Source organism: Leptidea sinapis, chromosome 40 (assembly GCF_905404315.1).
Source record: "Leptidea sinapis chromosome 40, ilLepSina1.1, whole genome shotgun sequence".
Classification (NCBI taxonomy): Eukaryota; Metazoa; Arthropoda; class Insecta; order Lepidoptera; family Pieridae; genus Leptidea; species Leptidea sinapis.
Window position 1 is genome coordinate 6,565,207 of NC_066304.1, and position 22,864 is coordinate 6,588,070.

Consider the following 22,864-nt stretch of genomic DNA (forward strand, 5'->3'; position numbering starts at 1 on the left):
TTAGCAATGTTACACGAACAGCTGGTACTTGGTAGCCTGGTAGGTTGGTGACATAATATGTCAATTGTCAAAGCTCAAGTCAGACAAACAACTTTAAACACAAGTCAGTTGTCACTTGTCAGGCTGATTCGATTTCGATTACAAATTAATAATAAATGGAGAAATAAAAAATTGTTCATTGCTTTGTTACGGTTGGTCATTGTGTTTGTTTTCACAATTTCATATTTTTTTAATAAATTCAGGGACTGTTCATTGTTCACTCTTACTGGTGTTTCAGTCATCAGTTCAGGGATATTTTATTACAGAACTGTCAAGTTATAAATGGTGTTTAAAATATATTTTGCAAAATAATTTCGTTGAGATGGCTCAAAGCGAAGCCAGTTCATCCGTAGAAGAGGAATCGCTTGATGTAATTTTCGATAAAGCAATGAAATTATTTGATAGTATAGAAAACGGAAAAGAAGCTACAAATAGTGTTGCTGTGCAGGTAAAGTAAATAAGTTAGAATGCCGGCTATTATATTAAAACTGATTGCATTCTATTTACAAAATTAACTTTGTTTTATTTTCAGATGTCTATTAAAACAGCAATATCTAAGTTTGAGAAAGCTACTAACTTGGTCTCACTCTCTGGAATGTTCAGTAAAAATGAATCATTAGAAGAATTGCCCACTGAAACACTAAAGTACTTATTACTACCAAGTTTGCTAGGGACTCTAACTTTAAAACTATGCAACCAACCAAGGAAGAATATTATCCATGTTGCAGAGATTTACTTCAGGTAAGTTAATACATATTTTATCAATCTTTTTTAAAAATTTGTTCATAATATTTTAACTTTATTTTTCATAGAAAACACTGGTAATAATTGAATAGTCTGTCAGTTGTTTTTGTATTGTGAGTTATTATATTAATAAAGATATTCAGTATATAACCTAATTTAACTGTTAAAACATCAACATCATCCTTGTTAAACCACAAGAAACGTAATTTAACAGACTATACAAGTAAAAATATATACACTCTTTTATATCAAGATTTACATTAACATCAATTTACAAATCATTTCAATTACAATATAATATGTAAAATGATTTAACAAACACACTCAAACGTCAAATAGTCTACACAACACAATACAACAATAAGACATTTCTTACACAAGTAAGTCAAAAAAGTAAATCTAAATTAATACAAAAGTTATTGAGTACATTAGCTGCATCATCCACATACACCATAAATAAGTAAAGGTAATCTGTAAGCATTTTTTAAGTGATTATAAATAAATAAATATGTATATATCCATACATATATATAATGTTAATAAAAATATATAAAAGATATAATACTAATAAAAAGATCAGGAATATAGAATTATAATTGTTTTTTTTTATGGAAAAGGAGGACAAATGAGTGTTAATGTTAATGATCACGTGCACCTGCTTTCTCTTGCAACACCAGAGGAATCACAGTAGATTTTCCGGCCTTTAAGGAAGGTGTTTTTTTGAAGGTACCCACATTGTATCATCCCGGAAACACCACACAAGGAAGTTCATTCCACACCTTCATAGTATGTGGAAGAAAGCTCCTTGAAAACCGCACTGTGGAGGACCACCACACATCCCGATGGTGGAGATGATATCCTAACTTGTGGCGTGTCATGCGAAGGTGGAATTCGGTGGCAGGAATCAGGTGAAACAGCTCTTCGGAACACTCCCCATGATAAATGCGGCAGAGGACACACAATGAAGCGGTGTCTCTATGCAGCGCCAAGTGATCCAGCCGTTCATAGAGCACTGGACCGACCACCGACAATTCGAGCTGATCTGCGCTACACGCGGTCAAATGGATCGAGCTGATACTGGGGTGCGCCAGATCAGAGATGACAGCAATACTCCATATGTGGCCGGATCTTTGTACAGAGCCAGAATGTGGGCCGGCTTGAGGTATTTAAGGGAAGTGTTGTCAAAGAGAGGTGAAATGACAAATGGGGTTTTTTTAGTGGCGCTCAAACTTGAGTCTTCTGGGGGTTAAATTGGACAAGGTTCAATTTATCCCATTCCGCGACCTTCTCAAGAGAGGACTCGCTAGACGATACAAGTTTCTTCCGGCACTGGTCGACGATTTCCCTCGAGAGACCTGCATGGCCCGTGTATACGGCATCGCCCATGCTGTCGTCTGCATTGCAATGTATGTTGAAGGTGTCCAATATATCGTTGATATGCAGAAGAAACAGTGTGGGGCACATAGCCGTGGGGCACTCCAGCGTTCACGGGCTTGGGATTCGAGCAATAACCGTCGATAACGACCAGTATGCTGCGCTGAGTGAGGAAACTGGAGGTCCACTTGCAAGCCCAAATGATGGAAGTATTGCGCCTTGTGCCATTCACGATCAAAGGTCTTCGCTATATCCAGGTCTTCCCCCTTGCTTTCGATAGGCGCCGCCCATCTTTGTGTCAGGTATACCAGAAGATCACCTGCCGACCGACCATGGTGAAAGTCGTACTGTCGGTCGTTGATCAACCGGTGACCCTCAAGGTAAACCAAGAGCTGGCGGTTAATTATCCTTTCCGTGATTTTGGAGAGCAGGGAGGTAATACCTATAGTTTATATGCCTGTAGTTTGCCGGATCCGAACTGTTTCCTTGTTTTTGGATCGAATGGACAAGGGCTGACTTTAGTGAGTCAGGAACTACGCCTTTTGTAACTGAGTAACGGAATAAACGCGTTAGCACCGGCGAAATCGTGGGTCAAACGTTCTATGCACGATTGGAGAATCCATCCGGCCCGCTCGAATTCCTAACGTCTAACGAAAACAGAGGTCGCCTAACACTTTTCTGTCTGAACTGTCAGGCATAGAGCTGTGACACCGCGGGACGGTCGGCAAAAAGAGCACACAGGAGATCGGCTTTCTCTTTTGCCGTATGGGCCAGGGTGTCATTCCTCATGTGCAACGGCGGCAGGGACGGCTGGTTGAAGTTACCAAGAGCAGCTTTCGACAACGACCAGAACTTGCGTGTTCCGGTCGGGTAACTGAAAAGCTGCTCGCCGATTTGGACGAAGTGCTTCGATTTCGCATTGGCGATTTGCCGCTTAAGAAATCTGGCGGCATGGTTATATTTCCGCTTAAGAACTTTGCAGTTCGGAATGTTTGGGCCCAACGCCGCAACCCAAGATACGCCTGTTTTTTGCAGTCAGATGCTGCTTTAACTGACGCATCGAACCAGGGCTGTGATCTGCCACCGATCAGTACTACAGAGCTTGCTATAAAAATATCCATGCGCTGTAGTATCACATCGGCTTCTGCAACGGCGCAGGCACTATGATCACAATGAGCACTATACTCCTGACCAGGCAATGGTCGGACGATCCGAGATGGGCGTCGACAGAGACCTGATAACTATCTGGTAACCAATTGGGACAGATCATACGCCAATGCTAAATTATGCACAAATCGCCCTGCGTAGTCTGTGGTACGTGATACAAGCCATTCGGCATTGTGCCCGTTGAAATCACCCAAGACTACGATTTCAGCGGAGGGGATCTGTGCAAGCACGTCATCAAATCCCGCTTGAACGCAGCCCATGAGGTGATCCGTATCTGCGTTACCACTATGGGACCTGAAGACACACGCATAGATCCGGACGCGGTCCTCTAAATTTACGCGGAGCCAGGTCCCTCAAAATTGCCGAGACGGCGACAGCAGATATCCTCCCTAACGTACACACATACCCTGCATGAGGCAAAAAATTTTGCTCAATTTTGTACCTCCCCCTTCTAAAAAGCCCTTAGTCGCCTCTTACGACACCCTTGGGCCTGGGACTCCCCTATTCTTTTTACGCCCCGGGGAAGCACAGGGCTGATATTATGATGGCATTGATATTATGTTGTCAATTTTCAAATTTACTATTACTTATATTACAGAGATTTTATACAAAGATGCAAAGACTATGGTGTGACCGATGTGGAGATACCTCACACAAGTGCAAATGATGATAGAAGTGTAGAGAGAATACAAACTGAAATAGCTAAGATAGCTAATATGGTAAGTTATTGATTTTTTTTTGGCGGGCAAAGAGTTTATTCTAAGACAAATTATATTCTTATGGATTGATTGTTTCCTTTGCATATCTCTTGCAGCATTTACTCAAAGCTATGTTTTTTTGCTTTTGCCACAATTAGACTCCTTAATTGAGTACATTTTGCAGAAGTTGCTGCCTGACTTGAACAGCTAAATCACTTGGTCAGACTTCTACCACATTTATCACGGGGAGTGTTCTGAGGAGCTGCTTAACCAGATTCCCCCTGCTGAATTACACCTTTGCACAACACGCCACAAATTAGCATATCATCTTCACCATCTGGATGTGTGGTGTTCATCCACAGTGCGGTTTTCTAGAAACATTTTTTCATGTACAACCAAGCTGTGAAATGAGCTTCCTTGTGTGTGTGTGTGTGCGCGAATAAAATGGGTACCTTCAAAAAGGCGCATACACTTTTATAAAAGGCCAACAACGCTCCTCGGATTTCTCAGGTGTTGCAAGAGAAAAAGGTCTGATGTGATCATTTAATACCAGGTAACCCGTAGGCTCCTTCGTCCGCCTCTTCCATTAAAAATGTATAAGATCTAGAATTACACAAGTAAATTGCTGATTGAGAAACTGCTTGTTTAGTAGTGGGTGTCCCATCAGGGTGCCTAGCATAATATAGATATCATGTCTGATTAAGCTTGTCAGCTTAGCTTCAATTGATGTGTCTGGAAGATAGTGCAGGTATTTATCTCTTCTTTACCCGCCCGGTTTGCCCGCCGGACATTATGTAAATAGTTGGCGGGAGAGAGTATCCGTGAAGGGTAGTGGCAAAAATGAAATTGGGTCTTGACTCAACAACTTGAGTCACTGAGTTACCCCTTGTCAGTTCATCCACTGCATCATTACCAAGTGCACCCTTGTGTCCATAAATTCTTTATAGAGTACACTCTATAAAGAATTTGTGGACACAAGGGTGTGTACAGTGATGTGATTGTTAGCAGCAACTTGTTAAAGAAGTAGAGTTTTATATTCTTTAGTGCAGTTAGTACTGTCAAGGTGCGTACAAATTACATGCGAGCATAGGCGGGCGCGGCGACGCGAAAATTGTCGCGCTCGCACGCAGTTGGGCCGGTTGTCTATAGGAGTCTCCAGGTGCCAGAAATTTTAAAGTTATTGCTAATTTAGCTTACAAGAATGAACTGATCTGTGTAGTTACGCGGGATGTTCAAGCTGGATCGGATTGGCTCGCGCGGCATATGAAGGTCAACTCGGATCGACCATCCCCACAAACCAACTAAACCTATCAACCGTATTGCTTGTGATGTCTATTTCATATCTCCAGGATGCAGGTTCCTTTTAATGGAAGCATACCTACTGCATCATAATCACTTAGGATATGGCAAAGTATTTCATTATGTCTGTGTTTTTCCATTTAAATCGGGGGGCTTGTTGTCTTTGAAAGTACTGATTCTATGTACAATCAAAGAATATGTAATAATACAAGTACAGAAGTCTCACTACGCGAAATCAATTCAAGAAATAGGGACTCTTGCGGCGAAGAAAAGAATTCTAAAAGAATCAATTTTGAGAAAAATAAATGCCATACAATAAGGTGTAATTCAAATCGCACAGCGCTATTAAGCTACATTTTTATTCACTTAGAAGTTGCCTCTCTTTCTATCGCGTGACTCTTACATCTTCTGGCGACATTAGGGTTGTCTTCTTTACCTAAAACTGTTCATACCTAGTATAAGGTCAACTTATAAAAACAGCTCAGTTTTTTTTATAATATATATAGGCATGTAATCGTCATTTTAAATCAATATTCTATGAATTCTATAATATATCGTAAATAAATATGTAGCTATCATGAATGGTAATTTCATTATAATTATAATCACTTTAAATCAGACTGTTTCAGCGTCTTTAGGAAGGATAATATTAATTTGGATCGCAATGACCTTTATAATTGCTTTCCTGTTTTTATGTTTCTTCATTTTTAAAGGTCGACCGATCGGTCAATCGGTTGGACTGGTGAAGTAGGTGACGAATAACGCTCGCGCGTGCGTTATTGCTCGCTCGTGAGTCCTTACTCGATAGCCTCTCTGTAGATGCCGCGCGCGTACATACGATTTCGATACCTACACAGGGAGTGAGACAGGACTGGTGCAATGCTGATATAAAGTCTATTTACTTTAACTAAAAAATCTTAGTGACCTCACTAAAGATTCAAAGAATCACTAAAGAAACAAACTTCGTAAAAAATATTACTTTTGAAGCATAGTCCTTAGTTTTTGATATACAATAGGAAAATTTTTGGTTAAAACTTAGTATCCCGTAGCACGAATTATGGGGTAAAAAATATCGTAATTGATAGAGCTTTAGTTCACCAATATAATGCTACCACTCTTGTAACAAGGTAATGCACCGTTCCAGAGGAAAAAGCATTAGAAGTATTATAACCTTACCTCAAATTCTGACATTTTTAAGGATTGGGACATTTGTATGAGGAGGAAAGAAAGGGAAACGCCCAGAATTCGCTTCAAGCACTCGCCGGCGGCTCCGGCGGCCCGCTATGCTCGGCTCGTGCGTTATTTTAACTGTTGTAACATCACCTAACCTAACCAATTTAGATAAATTATAGTTGATCTACTAAAGCTCTATCAACTACAATATTATTGAAGTAAAACTTCTTTAGGCGCGACTTGGCGGTAACTCAGAATTTTTTTCTGACGGAAGTAACACACAGTACAAAAGTCAATTGAAAGAATTTTTAAGCCGTTATAATTTAATGGTTTTAAAAAATATTTCAAATTGCTCAGTAATTTTTTTTTTAAATCTCTAACTAACGGCCTTTCAAATAAAATTGGCAAAAAGTTATAACTAAGCATCAACAAAGAACATGTAAAATGTTTACAAATAGACATTTTGTTTACGAGTGGTTTGTTCGGACGTGTTACGTTTCCCGCGTTTATTTGCAAGGCAGCTTGTCATTAGGAAAACTTCAGAATTATCATTGCATTGACAGTGTTGTCAACGATAATGTATAAATATTGCATTTTCTTTGTTTATCATCGGTTATAACTTTATACCAAGTTTATTTGTAAGGCCGTAAGTGTTTTTATTGTTTGTTTATTACTACTATTGCAATAAATAATATATAAGTTTTCAGAATTTTTTTAACATTCGTTAATTTGTTCTTGGTTTTTGTTTTTCGTTTCCATTATTAGGATGGGCAAAGGGTTCGAGCCCATACAGCCATATTTGTTAATATTCAATAACGTCATATTGTGCTAATAATATTACCTTCAATTTCTTATTATCAATTATTTTACTAATGAGTGAAAATTTTAAAATGTGCGTACGGTATTACTGAATTATAAATAGAATAGATAATGAAAATATCAGTCAAATAAAATGGCGGAATCCTGGGATTCCTCCAAATGTTTTAATCTGAAATATTTCAGGTTATGACAAGGGAAGCAAAAATTCAGAGATACAAGGAAATGAAAGAGTTAAAAGAGAAACTTAGCACCTTATCAAAAGCGATGGATTCACCAAATGCTGATGAACATACAAAGCGAGAATATTTCACAACATTGTTGCTGAGCTCCGTGAACCAAGCAGTGGATGAACTTAACAGCCTAGACCAGGAGAAACCTATATTGGAATATATGGCGAGACAATTAACAGGTAAAATTGTGTTATAGTAAAATTATTAAAAAATGAAACTTTAATAATACAAACATTTCATTTGATTAATAATTTGTTTCATAATCCTTATATCAAAATTATTCAAAACGTTTCAAGATCAAATCAGGGACGTCTTGAATAAAGGCCAGGTCAAGAGTACCCTAAACCGGAGAGCATGTATGAAAGGAATAATGAAAGTGGACGAAGCGAAAGAAGTATGTAAGGATTGTAGCAAGTGGAAAGAAGTGGTCTCTGCCTACCCCTACGGGAAAGAGGCGTGATTTTATGTATGTATGTATATCAAAATGAATTATTTTATCGCTCCTGGTATTTAAAGTAGATATAAACTTTGTCTGTCACACCACAACATTTGGACAAATATTTTAGTAGTTACGACGGTGATCAACCGAATGCGCGAAACAATGGTGCGGTCCGGCGGCGAGTGAACTTCTGAATGGACTTTATTTAAATTTTGCTATTTAACAGACAACATTATAGGCTACACATTATCATCCTAAATGTAGGCATATATATTTTTGCTCCTTTATAGCGTTCATGCGAATGACGTCATGATCAGCAGCTGGTATAATAATAATTGTTATGAGATAACAATATTATAATGTGTATTACAGAAACAGGCAAGCCAGCGAAGCGGGAGCGTGCGCCGCCGCTGAAGCCCGTGATAATAACCCGGGACGCCATCCAGAAGGCGGTGTACGGCGCAGGTTACCCCGGGCTGCCCACGCTCACCATCGAGGAGTTCTACGACAAGCGGGTGCGGGAGGGAACGTGAGTGACATTTTTTTTTATGTGACGAGACGAGCAGATAGTTCAGCTAATGGTAATTGATACACTCTACCCATTCTAATGCAGTGCCGCTCAAGATTCTTGAAAAACCCTAAAATAAGATGTTAAGTCTCATTTGTTCAGTAATTTCACTAGCTTCCGCACCCTTTACACACAGTAATGTTTACACGGCAGAAATAGGCGCCGTTGGTACCCATAATCGAGCCGGCTTCCTGTGCTAATGAGCGTGATTGATATTCAAACATTACAAGAGGATGTCAAAATCACAGCGGGAGTTGTATATTGAATTAAATTGAAGTTGACATATAAGAGGAAAGGGGGTGAGGGGAACACAATAATTTGCACTGTCAAAGTTGTCATACTTTTTTTATTTTTTATTTTGTGGCAAGTCCATAGGCCTATGGATATAATTATCGTCATCATGACATCTAGTCATCATACTTAAACATTAATGTTGCCATTCGACAGACCGTTTTGCCCCTTTCTGTTAAGTTAAAGTGGTGTTTGACAGAAAGGGACAAAACAGTCTGAGAGCTAAAATAGGTTAAATAAACGGTTGTTGTAATTATAATAAGTAAGACGAAGTATCTGGTAGCTGGCTGTTGTATCACTATATAAAATTAGTAAACAAAATTTGCAATAAAAACTTTTTGGGGTATAATATATGGATTACCAAATGCGCTTTTATAAGCGTTAAGTTATGTTAAGAGTTAAAAAGGAGTTGTTTGCTATTCTGTACTATGAATATCATGATTTTTATTGGTTGATTGTCGTATTTGCTATGTAATGAGGTTTATAGTTTAAATGTTTGGTTCTCAGTTTCCCCGCCGCGGGCACCAATATACCACACAGAACGATACAAAATGCAGAGGCTGACGGCGACGAGGCTGAACAAATCAGAAAGGTAACTAACACTAATGTTACTAACACTTTAACACTCTATTATAACAACATAAATATTTTTATCTACACCCATGCTTTAAATCCTCTATTAAACAATATACCACAAGAAAGGCAAATGCTAAGAGAATTCCCAACAACAACAATTCTTCACATCCCGTGTAAATACACGTAAGTATTTGTGTAAGCGTGTGTGTGTGTGTAACGGTTTTGTGTCCACGCAAGCTACTTTCGTTTAACTTTTTTCCATAGTTTTTGTTTTATGGTGTACATGTTTTATATATTGCTAAAGAGGTCATTTCATTGCCATTTTGATAGATGTAGTGTATGAACAGAAAACATAGATTATCATGACAAAATGTACAGGATAAAAATCTTTGGATTTTATAATGAATTTTCTACCACAGTCTACTTTTTGCTTTAAAATAGTAAAGGATTTTATAAATAATCTGATCTACTATTATTAAAATAAATCTATATTAAATTTCCTACTGAATGGTATATAAATAAAAGTCTAGAAGCGAAATATCTATTCATAAAATCGTTTTGAAAGAACGGCTCCTAACGCCAGCAATTTCTGTTGATTATCATTTTCGTGGGTATGTTTCTGCATGAATATATCAAAATATTACTATAAGGCATGTATATTCTGGTTTTATTGTATAAAGAACATATAATGCTTATTACAAAAACATAAAAGTTAGTAAATAAAACAAGTAATTATCATTGAAAATAGTAATTTATTCTAAGATATACCTATTTTTACACTTGTTGTCGAATGAAAAGTCTGTGTGAAATAAAAATATAAAAACACAATATGAATAATTTATACATGGTCTTATAGCTTGTTTCAATAGCTTTCAGTGACAGTCACTCAAATCACCCTAGTTATAAGCATTTTATTACTACACGTAAAATAATACGCACGGGGAGAACGCTGCGCGAGCGCCGAACGCATGCCTTACTTAGGCGAACATTTTGAGGTGGAGAGCGCCGATGGGGGACGGACTTAAAGATTCTAAAACTGCTTATTGCCAACATTAAAACACCCAATGTCCTAGTAACCATTACATCAATCAAACAAGTGTTGTAATGAAATTCAGTACAACATTACAACACTCGTTTGGATGATATCGATGAGTTATTAGGACGTTTTTAGGCTTTTTTAATGTTAGCAGTAAGCTAACTGTTCCAGAATCTTTTATAGAGGATTCATATTATGGGTGTAGATAAAGTCTTGTATGCAACTGTTGATAATTAGGTGTTAAAACACTCATGTGATACTATTATCATATAAACCTACATTCTTGTTTTAATACCCCTTATTACACAACAGTTGCATAAATAACTATAATGCAATCTAAGAATCTGAACGAAAGCTGACGGTTGAAATATTATAAGCATGGGTCATAGGTTCTCCAAGTTAAAATATATTCTACGTCAGTTATGCAAATTTAGGGGGAAGTACTCCTATTTTGAGGTTAAATTTATTAAATTAAAGCTGGTGGAGAACAACCAGGCACAATAATTCACAGTCCTCACTCAAAGCAAAAATTTTTTTGATTTTTTGACTTTCGAGTGTTTTCTATCATTATTATTTGGATATTATCCTTTGGATGTGGATGATATACTTAATTCCCATATTTTGTTTTCATTACTTTTCTGTCTTGCCTCCTACTATTAAAGCAAACTGAAAGATTTTTATTCACGTAAAAAATTAATATGAAATGTTAAGATTATCTCCTTCTTCGTGACACTCTTGGCAGAGCGGTAGTGGTCATCACGAAGTGACATCTTTTGGGGCAGATGTGATTCGCCCCTCGAGCATTCGCCACTTTTCCCTGCTGGCCGACAGTCTGGTACACTCGTTCAATGGACCGTCCAGAGTAGACCATATTTGGTCGGTCCATCGTATTCGTCAAAAGTATGCGAGTTTTAGCAAAACTAGAATTTATATAAGAAACCAAATTTTTGTATATCCATGTCCTTCCATAATATAAAATGCTTACAAAACTGCACAAAGATCTTCCTGAATAGGTACATTATTGTTTAGGAGCATTTCTATCTTGTTCCCGGCAGTTTCTTCCGCGTCATTCTAAGCACTCATTTATAATATTAGTTTATGAGTAATCCACGTACCAAATAGCTGTGGAATGAGCTTCCTTGTGCGGTGTCACGAATTATCAATATAATTCGTGGCTTCGTCTAATAACTTTGCTGTGAATCTATTCCTATTTATCTTTCTATCTATATATAACTTCATCCATTTAGAATTTTATTTTTAGTTGGAATGAATCGCACAAGGCCCCATGCCTTCGGCCTGTAAACACTGTACTGCAATGTGGGTTGCACCAATAATTGAAAAAAAAAAAATATACAATTTGGCTTGAACCATATAACACTTATTTACATTTGAATTAAAATAAATAAATTTATTTCACAAATTCAATTTGTAACTAAAATTTATGAACGATGCGGGACTCGAACGGTTGGCTCAGTTGGTAAGGCGCTGGGACGGATCCCGAGATGTCGCGGGTTGGAGTCCCGCATCTTTAATAAATTTTGGTTACAAATTTAATTTGTTCATTTAAACATGTGAGGAATATCACGTGTAAAGTTAACCCAAATGTTCGAAACAAACCACAATTCACTTATGGATGCGTACTTGGAGAAAGCAGGTCAAAAATGACCAATAACCTTTTCGAAATTTAATTTGTATCAAAACTTTTAAGTTCAACGCTTTAAACCGCTAAACTAAACTTAGGGAAAACGCGTGATCTATAAATTATTGTATGTTTGTTCGTTCAGTAATTACACATGAGTGTAATTACTGAAAAACATCCCTAATACTTACTTATATTCTCATGAGAGAATATAAGTAAGTATTAGGGATGTTTTTTTTTCGATTCATTTAATTATAAAAGTATGCACAATTGGTCATTAATTTTTACATCTCGCCAGCAAACTGTTGCAACAACCGTTGTTTGTTGGCGGGTTTACGCTCTTATACTGTACTATACTAATGTGCATCTATTATAAATGATATATACCTAATTTGTTCGTTATTCTAATTACACACATATATTAATTAGTTATTAATTCATGATATTCCACATAACATAGCAAAATTAACTGATGTATTTCACCGGACACCATGGTCCGGTCATTTAATAGTGGGAGGCTCCTTTGTAAGGAAGCCGGCCAGATTATAGGTACCACAACGGCGCCTATTTCTGCCGTGAAGCAGTAATGTGTAAACATTACTGTGTTTCGGTCAGAAGGGCGCCGTAGCTGGTGAAATTACTGGGCAAATGAGACTTAACATCTTATATCTCAAGGTGACCGCAATTGTAGTGTCGCTCAGAAATTTTGTGTTTTTCAAGTAGCCTGAGCGCCACTGCATTTTAATGGTCAGGGCGTATCAAATACCATCAGCTGCTCGTCTCGTCCTATCCCATATCATAATTATTTTTTTATGATATAGGATAGGACGAGACGACTTCCTCACGTCGCGCTACCGTGGTAACCGTTAGCTACCAAAGTAGACACCAAACAGACATAGAGTCATGACGCGTCCGAGCTGGTCGCGCCACCATATTGGTTGTGCAACCAAACGGACACCAGGTGAGTAACTCTCTATAGAGCTGTACACATTTAGTTGGTAGCGGCGACTGGTTGCGCCACCATGGTGTCCCGGTAATTTTTTTTATGAAAATAAGGCATGAGACAAGCAGGACGTTCAGCTGATGGTTATTGATACGCCTTACCCATTACAATGCAGTGCCGCTCAGGATTCTTGAAAAAACCCAAAAATTTTGAGCGGCAATACAATTCCGCTCGTTTACCTTGAGACATAATACGAGGGCTGCACTGAAAATTTCGGGAATCAAAGAAGTGACTCAACATTACTATTTAAAAATGTATTTATTGCTTTTCAAATTATTCTCCGCGAAATTTGACACATTTTTCCATACGATGGAACCAATCATTGAAGCAACCATTCCATTCGAAAGTTGGGGTCTCCAAAATGGCCGTTTTGTAGGCGTCCACAGCTTCTTCAGGTGATGAAAATCTCTGACCACGCAATTTATTCTTTATTTTAGGGAAAGTATAGAAATCATTAGGGCTTAGGTCGGGGCTGTACGGCGGATGGTCTAATAATTCTATGTTTTCTTGTTCTAAAATCTCTTTTGTTCTGAGCGCGGTGTGAGAACTCGCACTGTCGTGATGGAGGATAATGCGGCTTTTGCAGTTCTCTTTACGGAGTTCAAAAATGACCTGTGGCAAATAAATGCTAGCATACCATTCTGCATTAACCGTTCTTTGTCCCTCAAGAGGAATAGTCGCAACATGGCCGGTTTTGGAGACAAACGTGGCCACCATTTTTTTTGCAAACACTCCGTGAACGAACAATTTTTGTCGGCTTTAACTCATTTTAGAACACCCAAACTCGTGACTGGTTTTTTGTTTCGGGTTCGTACGCTTATGTCCGGGATTTGTCACCTGGTACGATGTTGTATACAGCATTTGAGGATCCAGCGTGGAATATTTCGAGAGTTCTAACGCACCAAGTAACGCCAGCCGCTTTTTGCTCTTCACAGAGCAAATGCGGTACAACTTACTTACTTATTACTTTACACCTAATTGTTCATGCAAGAGTATTTGTATTTGACTCACGCCAATGTCTAAAGTTGCCTGAATTTCGCGGTATGTCACATGTCGATCTTCCTCAATCAGCTTACACACAGCATCAACGTTTTCTGTGGTGACTGCAGTTTTAGGACGACCTTGACGGGGATCATCAATGAGCTTGACACGTCCACTTTGACATTCAGCATACCAGCGATAAATTGTGGTTTTGGATGGGGCTTCATCACCAATTGCAGAAATCATCCGGTCAACACACTGTTTTTGTGTTAAACCACTTCGAAAGTCATACTAAATCATCGCTCTAGAATTTTCTCGAGTCAATTCCATTTTCTCAACGACTAAACAAGTTTGAAAAGACCTTGTGACAAGACCGAGAATATATTTTTAAATAAATAAATGGTATTTGATTTTTAAAACCAAGGAGTTTTCAATTAAAAAGATTTTAATATGACAGGAATAGTGGAAATATTCCATTCCCGATACTTTTAGTGCAGCCCTCCTATGTTAAGTCTCATTTGCCCAGTAATTTCACTAGCTACGGCGTCCTTCCGATCCAAACACAGTAATGTTTACACATTATTGCTTCACGGCAGAAATAGGCGCCGTTGCGGTACCCATAATCTAGCCGGCTTCCTGTGCAAAGGCGCCTCACATTGGTAAATATAGGCCTAAAACTAAAACTATAAAAATTATTCCCAGGAACAAATGGTAGAGGAAGACGATCCTGAAGAATTACAGCGTCAACGAAACATGGACGAATACAAAGACGACCATCGCAGGGGCTGGGGCAACCGACACAACAGAAGCTAAATGATACAAAGACTACTGAAGCAATATACAGACTTTCAAACACCTGAGTGACCATGGAGACTTATTATTATATAATTGTTATATATAAAATATTCATAACCACGAAAGACTTTTTCTTTTTAGATTTTGATATACAATTGGACGTAGTTAAGCAGAAAGGACTCAAACCACACTTTGGTCAAAATAAAGAGTCAAGTATGCAATCATACTCCTAAAGGTCGAATCTGTCATGTAGTGAAAACCCTATTTTTAAAATGTACACAGAAACTGTATATTTTGGATATTTATATGGAATATCATTTAGAGAAACTGAAACTTCAAATCCCTGTAACTCAAAAGAGCCTTTGTGTGGTTTGAATCCTTTCTACTCAACTACGTCCAATTTGTTTACCAGTGGGAGGCTCCTTCGCACAGGACGCCGGCTAGATTATTGGTACCACAAAGGAGCCTATTTCTTACACATTACTGTGTTTCGATCTGAAGGACGCCGTAGCTAGTGAAATTACTGGGCAAATGAGACTTAACATCTTATGTCTCAAGGTGACGAGCGCAATTGTAATGCCGCTCAGAATTTTTGGGCTTTTCAAGAATCCTGAGCGGCACTGCATTGTAATGAGCAGGGCGTATCAATTACCATTATCTGAACGTCCTGCTCGTCTCATCTCGTATTTTCTTAAAAAAAAAAATTGTTCATACAGAACGATTATTAATGTTACAACACTAATTTTTGTTGTAAACAAATGTTTATACTATGCTCGAATATGATTCAATGATAATGAAAAATATGTATGAAGTTATACATAAAAAGGATTTATTATGTAAACATTTTTTAGATCAAATAAACGATCCGAAATAAAAAAAAAAAATCCCTTTATGAACTTTGTAACCGATAGTATATCATTCCCCTATGGGCTTATTGAAATGTACTGAGATATAGGTGCCAGTATTATCGAAAAAATATTTGAATATAAATTAATTTTTTTTGTTATCTCTATGTGAAATTTTGTAATGGGTAAAGATTACTTCATTTGATAAGTTTGAGCATTAATTGTTCAAGTTTGTGATATTTTCGTAGTGTTAAATGATATCGGCAGACGGAAATGATCAGCGTACGGCCTACCATGAAGTGAAATTACGATTCAATTGTCGATCTAAACTGAACTGCTGTGCTATTTCATACCACTACGTCATTAGAGCTATCCAATTTAGGTTGACGTCAAATCAAGTCGGAAATTGAATCGCAAACTGTTTTAGTTCGTTCATTCATTCGAACCATGAGGTAATATTTTAACCTAAACTGGATAGCTTATGTGTCAAAGTGATCGATTCAAAAAAAGTCGGACCGCATACAAATTTCTTTTGTTCATTCTTCCATAAGCGATTCAAACGTCACTCAGTTATAGCCAATTCATGGTACGAATCTTTGCGATTCAGTTTAGGTACCTTAACTGAACTGCATCGGAATTGAATTGCTAATTAAAAGTCGATGTTAGTCGATGCCTTCAGGTCGCAAAAGAGTAGGGCCGTATTTACTCACCGAAGGCGCTTTGCTCACGGAAGGTCAGCGAATAGCTCGATCATAAATCTTCGTAATATGTTCATTTAATTAATTTAATTCAACAAATATTAAAAGCTGCTGTTGCATAAATAAATGTGTTTTCATAATGTTTTGCCACTTTTTTGCTTTCCTCTGGGGGCTATAACTTTTTTATGGAAGAAGAGGACACAAAGTGTACGGATTATTGTCCTGCAACATCAGAGGAATTACTGGAGCGTTGCCGGCCATTCAGTTGTTGAGGATGAAATCCAGATTTGTCGCGTGTCATGCTAAGGTGTAATTTGGACTGATAGGAATCTGGTCAAATAGCTCTTCGGACCCTCACCGTGATCTCTGAATAATACTCGATATGTGACCGGACCTGCGCTTTGTAGAGCGCGAGAATGTGGAAGGCTTGAAGTATTGCCACCCTGTTTATGCTTCTAGATGACCGCTGAATTGGCAATAGAGGCAGGCATACTTTTTCGAATAGGTGATTGTTTTCGACTTTCAATAAGTGATATCATATCTCTATTTTGAATATTAAAAATATTTGTATTTGAGACAGTAATTATCCGAGAGGTGACAAAACAAATGGGGTTTTTAAAGACGATACCGCGCAAATTTGAATCTTTCGGGGATTAAATTGAACTTTTCAAAACGAATTATTTGTGATTTATTGAGTTAGATAACAGTATAACAAATTAATAATAATAGAGAAGTATTATATTTTTTTTTTATTTAATTAAATGCTACTAAGTCGAAACACCAATAATATACAAAATGCAATTTTCAAATGCAAAAACGAAGAATCGTCCTGCCTTGGTATAGCCTTTTCTTGATATTTAACCATAGACGTACAACGAACAACTAGACTCACAGTCACGCTTCTGAAATAAAACTCTGCCTACGCGTCTATTAGGCAGAGTTTCATTCAGTTGTGTTTCCAACTTTAACGACCGCGCTTTAAATACAACGCCAAATGTCCAAATAACAGTAGGTATAGTAATACCAACTTATCTGTGAAGTGGCAAAAATAAGAACTACGGTCGCCATGTTGAAATGTCATTCGACTGTGTCTACTACTTTCGAGTGTTCCGTGTGCGATTACTATTATTGTGATACTTCTGAATTTTAAGCGTTAAATATGCCCCGACTTGTGTCCACATTGGAATTAACTCGCAACACTGAAACGACGATGGCGACAACCAGATAAGTTGGTGATGCTAAATATCTAAACTTAAAAAGGATGGTGTTTCGTAAGTATTTCAGGTAAGTGTCCCTTTAACTTAACAAAATTGTGTAACTAACTTGACGTTTTTAATCATTTTGCTAAATAATTACATTTCAATTGCTAAAACAATATGTTCTTGCCTCGTGTTCGCGCTACTGCTACTTCCAATGAGCGTAAGTATACAATAGACTTAGAACATTACTGCCTCGAAATAAGGTGTTAATTTGAATAAATATTTTAATGTTATCTGTAAACGTCAATGTTTACGTATGTACAACGCCGTTCGGATATTTTGTGACGACCTTTTAATAGGCGATTGGGAGTCTAGTGTTTTCTAGTAGTTTATTGTTATGTATGTATATTGTATTAAATAAATCGTTGTCTTGCAACCCATAATCATAACACAGGCTATATGCTTAATTTGGAGCAAAATAATTTGTGTAAAAGTGTGTCAATATTATTGTACGTTAATGTATTTAACGCAGCTCAGGTGATGGAAGTTTTGTTAGAAGCGCCTTGTTCCATTCTCTTCTCTTCTCATTCATATAGGTAAACTACAAAGTACTTCTCTCTTGCTTTTAATAGCCGCCGTCCGTTTATGTCTTAGGCTGAGATCTATGGTAAGTAGGTAAGGTAAGTAAACTTAAACTTTGCTCAGAATTATCTAGCTAGTTGAGGCGCTTTCGCTTTGTGTAAAATATAATATATAAGTGAAAGTCCACCATAACGACGACTTAAGGAAAACTAAGACTATAATCCGAACAAAAAGGAGTGCAACAATTCCTTGCGTCATCACAACAGGTGTTGTACTGTCTGCTGTCACCCATAGCTGTCACGCATCTAAAAATACGTTCCGATTCTTATACTAAATAAATTAGCAAGTCCGCATTTCGCATAAATCACTATATCGATTTCCACTTATTTCAATAAAAATAAAAAATAAATAAGTTTTTGATACTGTAGTTACTGATACTTTAGTGTACTTTTTATTATAAAAGTTTGTTAAATAATAATCGACAATGTACTGTTTGTAAATAAACGAGCGCTATACTTTTCTATTGAGCTTTCTTAGCTTAAGCCCAACATAATCTCAGCTGTCAAATGACTAAATAAAAGATTGCACTTAGCTTGAACTCGGCTTAGTTTTACGTAAGTAAAGTCTGGGCAAAGTCTAAGTACGTTTTATAGATCTCAGCCTGAGACTTTTTCATGATAATAAGGGACGAGACGAGCAGGACGTTCAGCTGATGGTAATTGATACGCCCTGCCCATTTCAATGCAGTGCCGCTCAGGATTCTCGAAAAACCCAAAAATACTGAGCGGCACTACAATTGCGCTCGTCACCTTGAGACATAAGATGTTAAGTCTCATTTGCCCAGTAATTTCACTAGCTACGACGCCCTACAGACCGAAACACATTAATGTTTACACATTACTGCTTTACGGCAGAAATAGGCGCCGTTAATCTAGCCGGCATTCTGTGCAAAGTAGCCTCCCACTGGTAAAACTACTTCCCCTTTAAAAAATATTTACCTTTGAATTGATTGAGTTGGACTATTCATCTATCCACCACCACCCGAACCCATGCTTGGATGATCGTGATTCATATCTCAGATCTGAAAGCTCTTACACAAATTACCAAATTGTCCAATGACGTTGATAACTACTAGATATTACATCTATCTAACTACCTGATTAGTATAGCATAATTTCCAATCAATAAGGTTTGAAATGTAAAGAATCGAAAGTGCTATGAAGTTATGAACGCAGATCCGTGAACGCCTATTAGATGTTATTACGTGTGGGAATGTAACATTATAGCATCACTTGTCACTTGTGACGCACCTGTCACTTGCCCGACGCCGCTGCAGTGGCTGCAATAAAAGAAAATGTCGATATTGAGTAGGGTGACCATAAGGTATACATTTATTGAATATTTTATTTATAACTGACATATTCTCTGTAATTCAAATTATTATAAACTTAATAGAAAAGGATCTGAGTGCAATGAATAGACAATGATCTAAAATCAGGATGAAACTCCCGTCGAAAATCTATCGTTGTTTCTCTAATATATTCTGTAGTATGTGTGTTGCATCACTTTACATGTTATATTATGTTGTAATTGAAATGATTTGTAAAACGATGAATATGTAAATCATGATTTAAAAGAGTTGCAACGAGTTGCTACTTCTTCTCATTAGCTCAACCCCTTACGAAGTAGCAGTAGATTCAATAAGAAAAAATATTTGTGTCATTTTCGTGAGCTACATGAATGTGATTTTGATTTGATTTGAATTACAAAAAGAGTAAGATGTTAAAGAGAAGGGTCATATTTTGTTCGCCTTTGCTCGGTGTATTTGAACAAGGCGTTACTTACATATATTTTGTTAAATGGAACTCTTTTTAACAAGTTGCATTCAACCCGGTTGATCTTAATTCATGAGTTCTTGTACGTCGCTGTTTTAATATAAGTTTGAGATGGATGCCAACATCAGTTTTAATAGTATTTTATTTGTTTCTTTATAAATATTGCAAAGTAACACGGACGTCATAAAATGTTGTAAATATACTGCCGTGGCCTGGTGTGTACTGTTAGGTGATAATGGGCCTGCTGAGGCTAAAAAATAAAAAGAAGTAACTAAGATATACATATGGCTTAACTTCCCGATTGAACGAAGTAAACTGTAAATCATAGGTTCTGAACGTGGGCGATAACGCCCCCTTGTGGGCGTTTGAGACTTTCGTAGAAGACCCAGAGAAAATTAGGGGGCATTGAGATGGGGCGTGGGTAGATTAAAAAATATAGTCTAAAAAGGCAAAAAATTACACGAAAATACTGTAGAAAAAAACATATTCTCAAAGTGGGCGGTGAGCAAAATAAGGTTGAGAAACTATGCTGTAAATTAGTCAGGTGTGATCCCTTATAATGCGAAGATCATATGTCAATTGTATTTATGCTATGTGATTATCCTTTTATTCCGTAAAAGTCCTAATAATATAATAAATCATAGTCACCTAGCCAAAGGTCGACAATCTCAAGGTTTGGTAGTTTCACTGCCCGCGGCGGAAGAAATGGAAAGTGTTGTGATGAGAAGTTTGTCATACACTGTGTGTACAATGTACTGTTTAACAGCCGGTATGAGATACGAAGTAAAATATCGAACTAAAGATTTTTATTCATAATATAATTATTATATTGATAAAGCTTCTAGCATAATTTTTTGACAGTTAAATACAGTTCTCTAAGGAAAATCTAAATATTGTGCACTGTTAAAATATTGTTGCTCAACGGCGCCTATTTCTGCCGTGAAGCAATAATGTGTAAACATTACTGTGTTTCGATCTGAACGGCGCCGTAGCTAGTGAAATAACTGGGCAAATGAGACTTAACATCTTATATCTCAAGGCAACGAGCGCAATTGTAGTGCCGCTCAGAATTTTTGGGTTTTTCGAGAATCCTGAGCAGCTCTGCATTGTAATGGGCAGAGCGTATCAATTACCATCAGCTGAATGTCCTGCTCGTCTCGTCCCTTATTATCATAAAAAAAAGATATACCTGTGGTTCCGAGGAAGAGATGGTCTGCAGCTGGGGGCCCCCGGTAATCCTCTAGGAAATTTGAAAACTAAAAAGTTTGGTGAATAAATGCGTTACACCGAGTACTTTTATGCGATACGATTAGGCCGTTGAACACTGATGAATTAATATGGGTGCGACTGTGCCGGTGCTCGGTGAAAATTGGTTATTAACCGGCGCAAGAGTCAATTGGCATTACATTAGCCAATCAGATACTAATACGTCTGTTGTCCATAGTTATCTCTCTATTATCTACAGGACTCTATAGCTGCACTATAGTTTGCCATTACAAAAAATTACAAAAAAGAGAATAGACCTTAGTATGATTCACATATTTGCAGTATAGATCCATCCAGCTAAGAGATTTCTCATCAACACCTAAGTACCTAGTGTTTAAAAGAATTTTAGCTCACGATAAGTTGTATATATCATTAAAAATTAACAAAGAAATAACAAAAAACTTCAAAACAATAATCTAATAATAGTAATTTTAATAAATTCCAGATAATAATTATTTATCTGTTTGAAATTAATGTAAGTAATTTGAACCACCATTACCAAAACGAATCCGCGTCTCTCAAAAACTAGTCTTGTTTAGTATAGGTGTGTGTGGCATGACATCCACATCCATAGATTTTTGGCTACTGACGTTGATAGGATTCTTTTTGGTTATATAGACCTGGAGTCTATGTAACAGTGAGAGGCTCCTTTGCACAGGATGCCGGCTATTTTATGGGTACCACAACGGTGCCTATTTCTGCAATAATGTGTAAGCATTATTGTAACCTTAAGGGTGCCGTAGCTTGTGAATTGTAATGAGCAGTGCGTATCAATTACCATCAGCTGAACGTTCTGCACGTCTCGTCAAATTCAAATTCAAACATTTTTATTCACAATAGGATGTGACATCACCTATTGAAAGTCAAAAACTACCACCCATTCCAAAATAAATGCCTCAGACCTGAGAATAACGGGCGCAACAAACTCGGCGTGTTTATTTTTCTTCGAAAAAATATGTTTACAAAGTAATATTGTACAATTAAACTTATTATTTAATATCCTGAGGGCGGTCACTCCATTCGCTTATTTTCATAAAAAAAAAACTCAATTTTATAATATGTTTTGTAATCATATATAAATTAAATATGGAGGTAACTGTGGACGATTGTCCAGGAGAAAGAACGCACCTTCGTTAGAACAGGTGAGTGGTTAGTGGGAGACGGCAGATGTGTATAATAATAGGTTATGATGTGTTACATTATCCTGGATGTGAGCCACTTGGCCAATGAAAAATAAATGTACATTTAGTACAGGTATCTGCTCAAGTGTCGTTCAGTTTACTCTGTATATATCTAGTGTGTCTCATTTTCCGATTGTATTTTTAATTTATTTCATAGCACGTGATGTTAGTTCATCGGCTGCTAATTATTTCGCGATTAGTCTTGCGAAGCTCTTTTTCGGTAAAAGCGGCTGTAAAAAAGCAAGTTTCTTTTTGGAAACGGAATAAAATGAGAAATATAAAAACAAATAATCTGCCGTTTTTCTTAATATATCGTCATATTGTTTAATATATTAAAGTTAACATGACTACACTTTCGCTTTTTTTTTCCAAATCAACAGTTTGCAA

General features: G+C 37.2%; 1 protein-coding gene across 3 annotated transcripts; it reads left to right on the forward strand.

The window, feature by feature from the left end:
- Positions 1-74: 74 nt before the first annotated feature.
- LOC126976274 (immunoglobulin-binding protein 1) lies at positions 75-14,996 on the forward strand. Of its 3 annotated transcripts, none has more exons than XM_050824538.1 (8): positions 75-191; positions 306-487; positions 572-780; positions 3,923-4,043; positions 7,497-7,722; positions 8,355-8,511; positions 9,349-9,433; positions 14,779-14,996. In XM_050824538.1, exons 2-8 carry the CDS (start codon positions 362-364, stop codon positions 14,887-14,889), a joined length of 1,035 nt encoding a protein of 344 aa, XP_050680495.1. In that variant the 5' UTR covers positions 75-191; positions 306-361; the 3' UTR covers positions 14,890-14,996. The 3 variants fall into 3 exon arrangements, with proteins under 3 accessions (XP_050680495.1, XP_050680497.1, XP_050680496.1); XM_050824539.1 differs by having other exon boundaries at positions 172-191; positions 278-487; XM_050824540.1 differs by lacking the exons at positions 8,355-8,511; positions 9,349-9,433; positions 14,779-14,996 and adding an exon at positions 7,840-8,018 and having other exon boundaries at positions 119-487.
- Positions 14,997-22,864: the final 7,868 nt, after the last annotated feature.

Bases quoted from the DNA above. Each gene is read 5' to 3' on its own strand.
- LOC126976274 (XM_050824538.1), top strand. From the start codon at position 362: ATGGCTCAAAGCGAAGCCAGTTCATCCGTAGAAGAGGAATCGCTTGAT. The intron at 8,512-9,348 runs GTGAGTGACATT...TTTGGTTCTCAG, and splicing joins AAGCGGGTGCGGGAGGGAAC to TTTCCCCGCCGCGGGCACCA. The intron at 9,434-14,778 runs GTAACTAACACT...AATTATTCCCAG, and splicing joins AGGCTGAACAAATCAGAAAG to GAACAAATGGTAGAGGAAGA.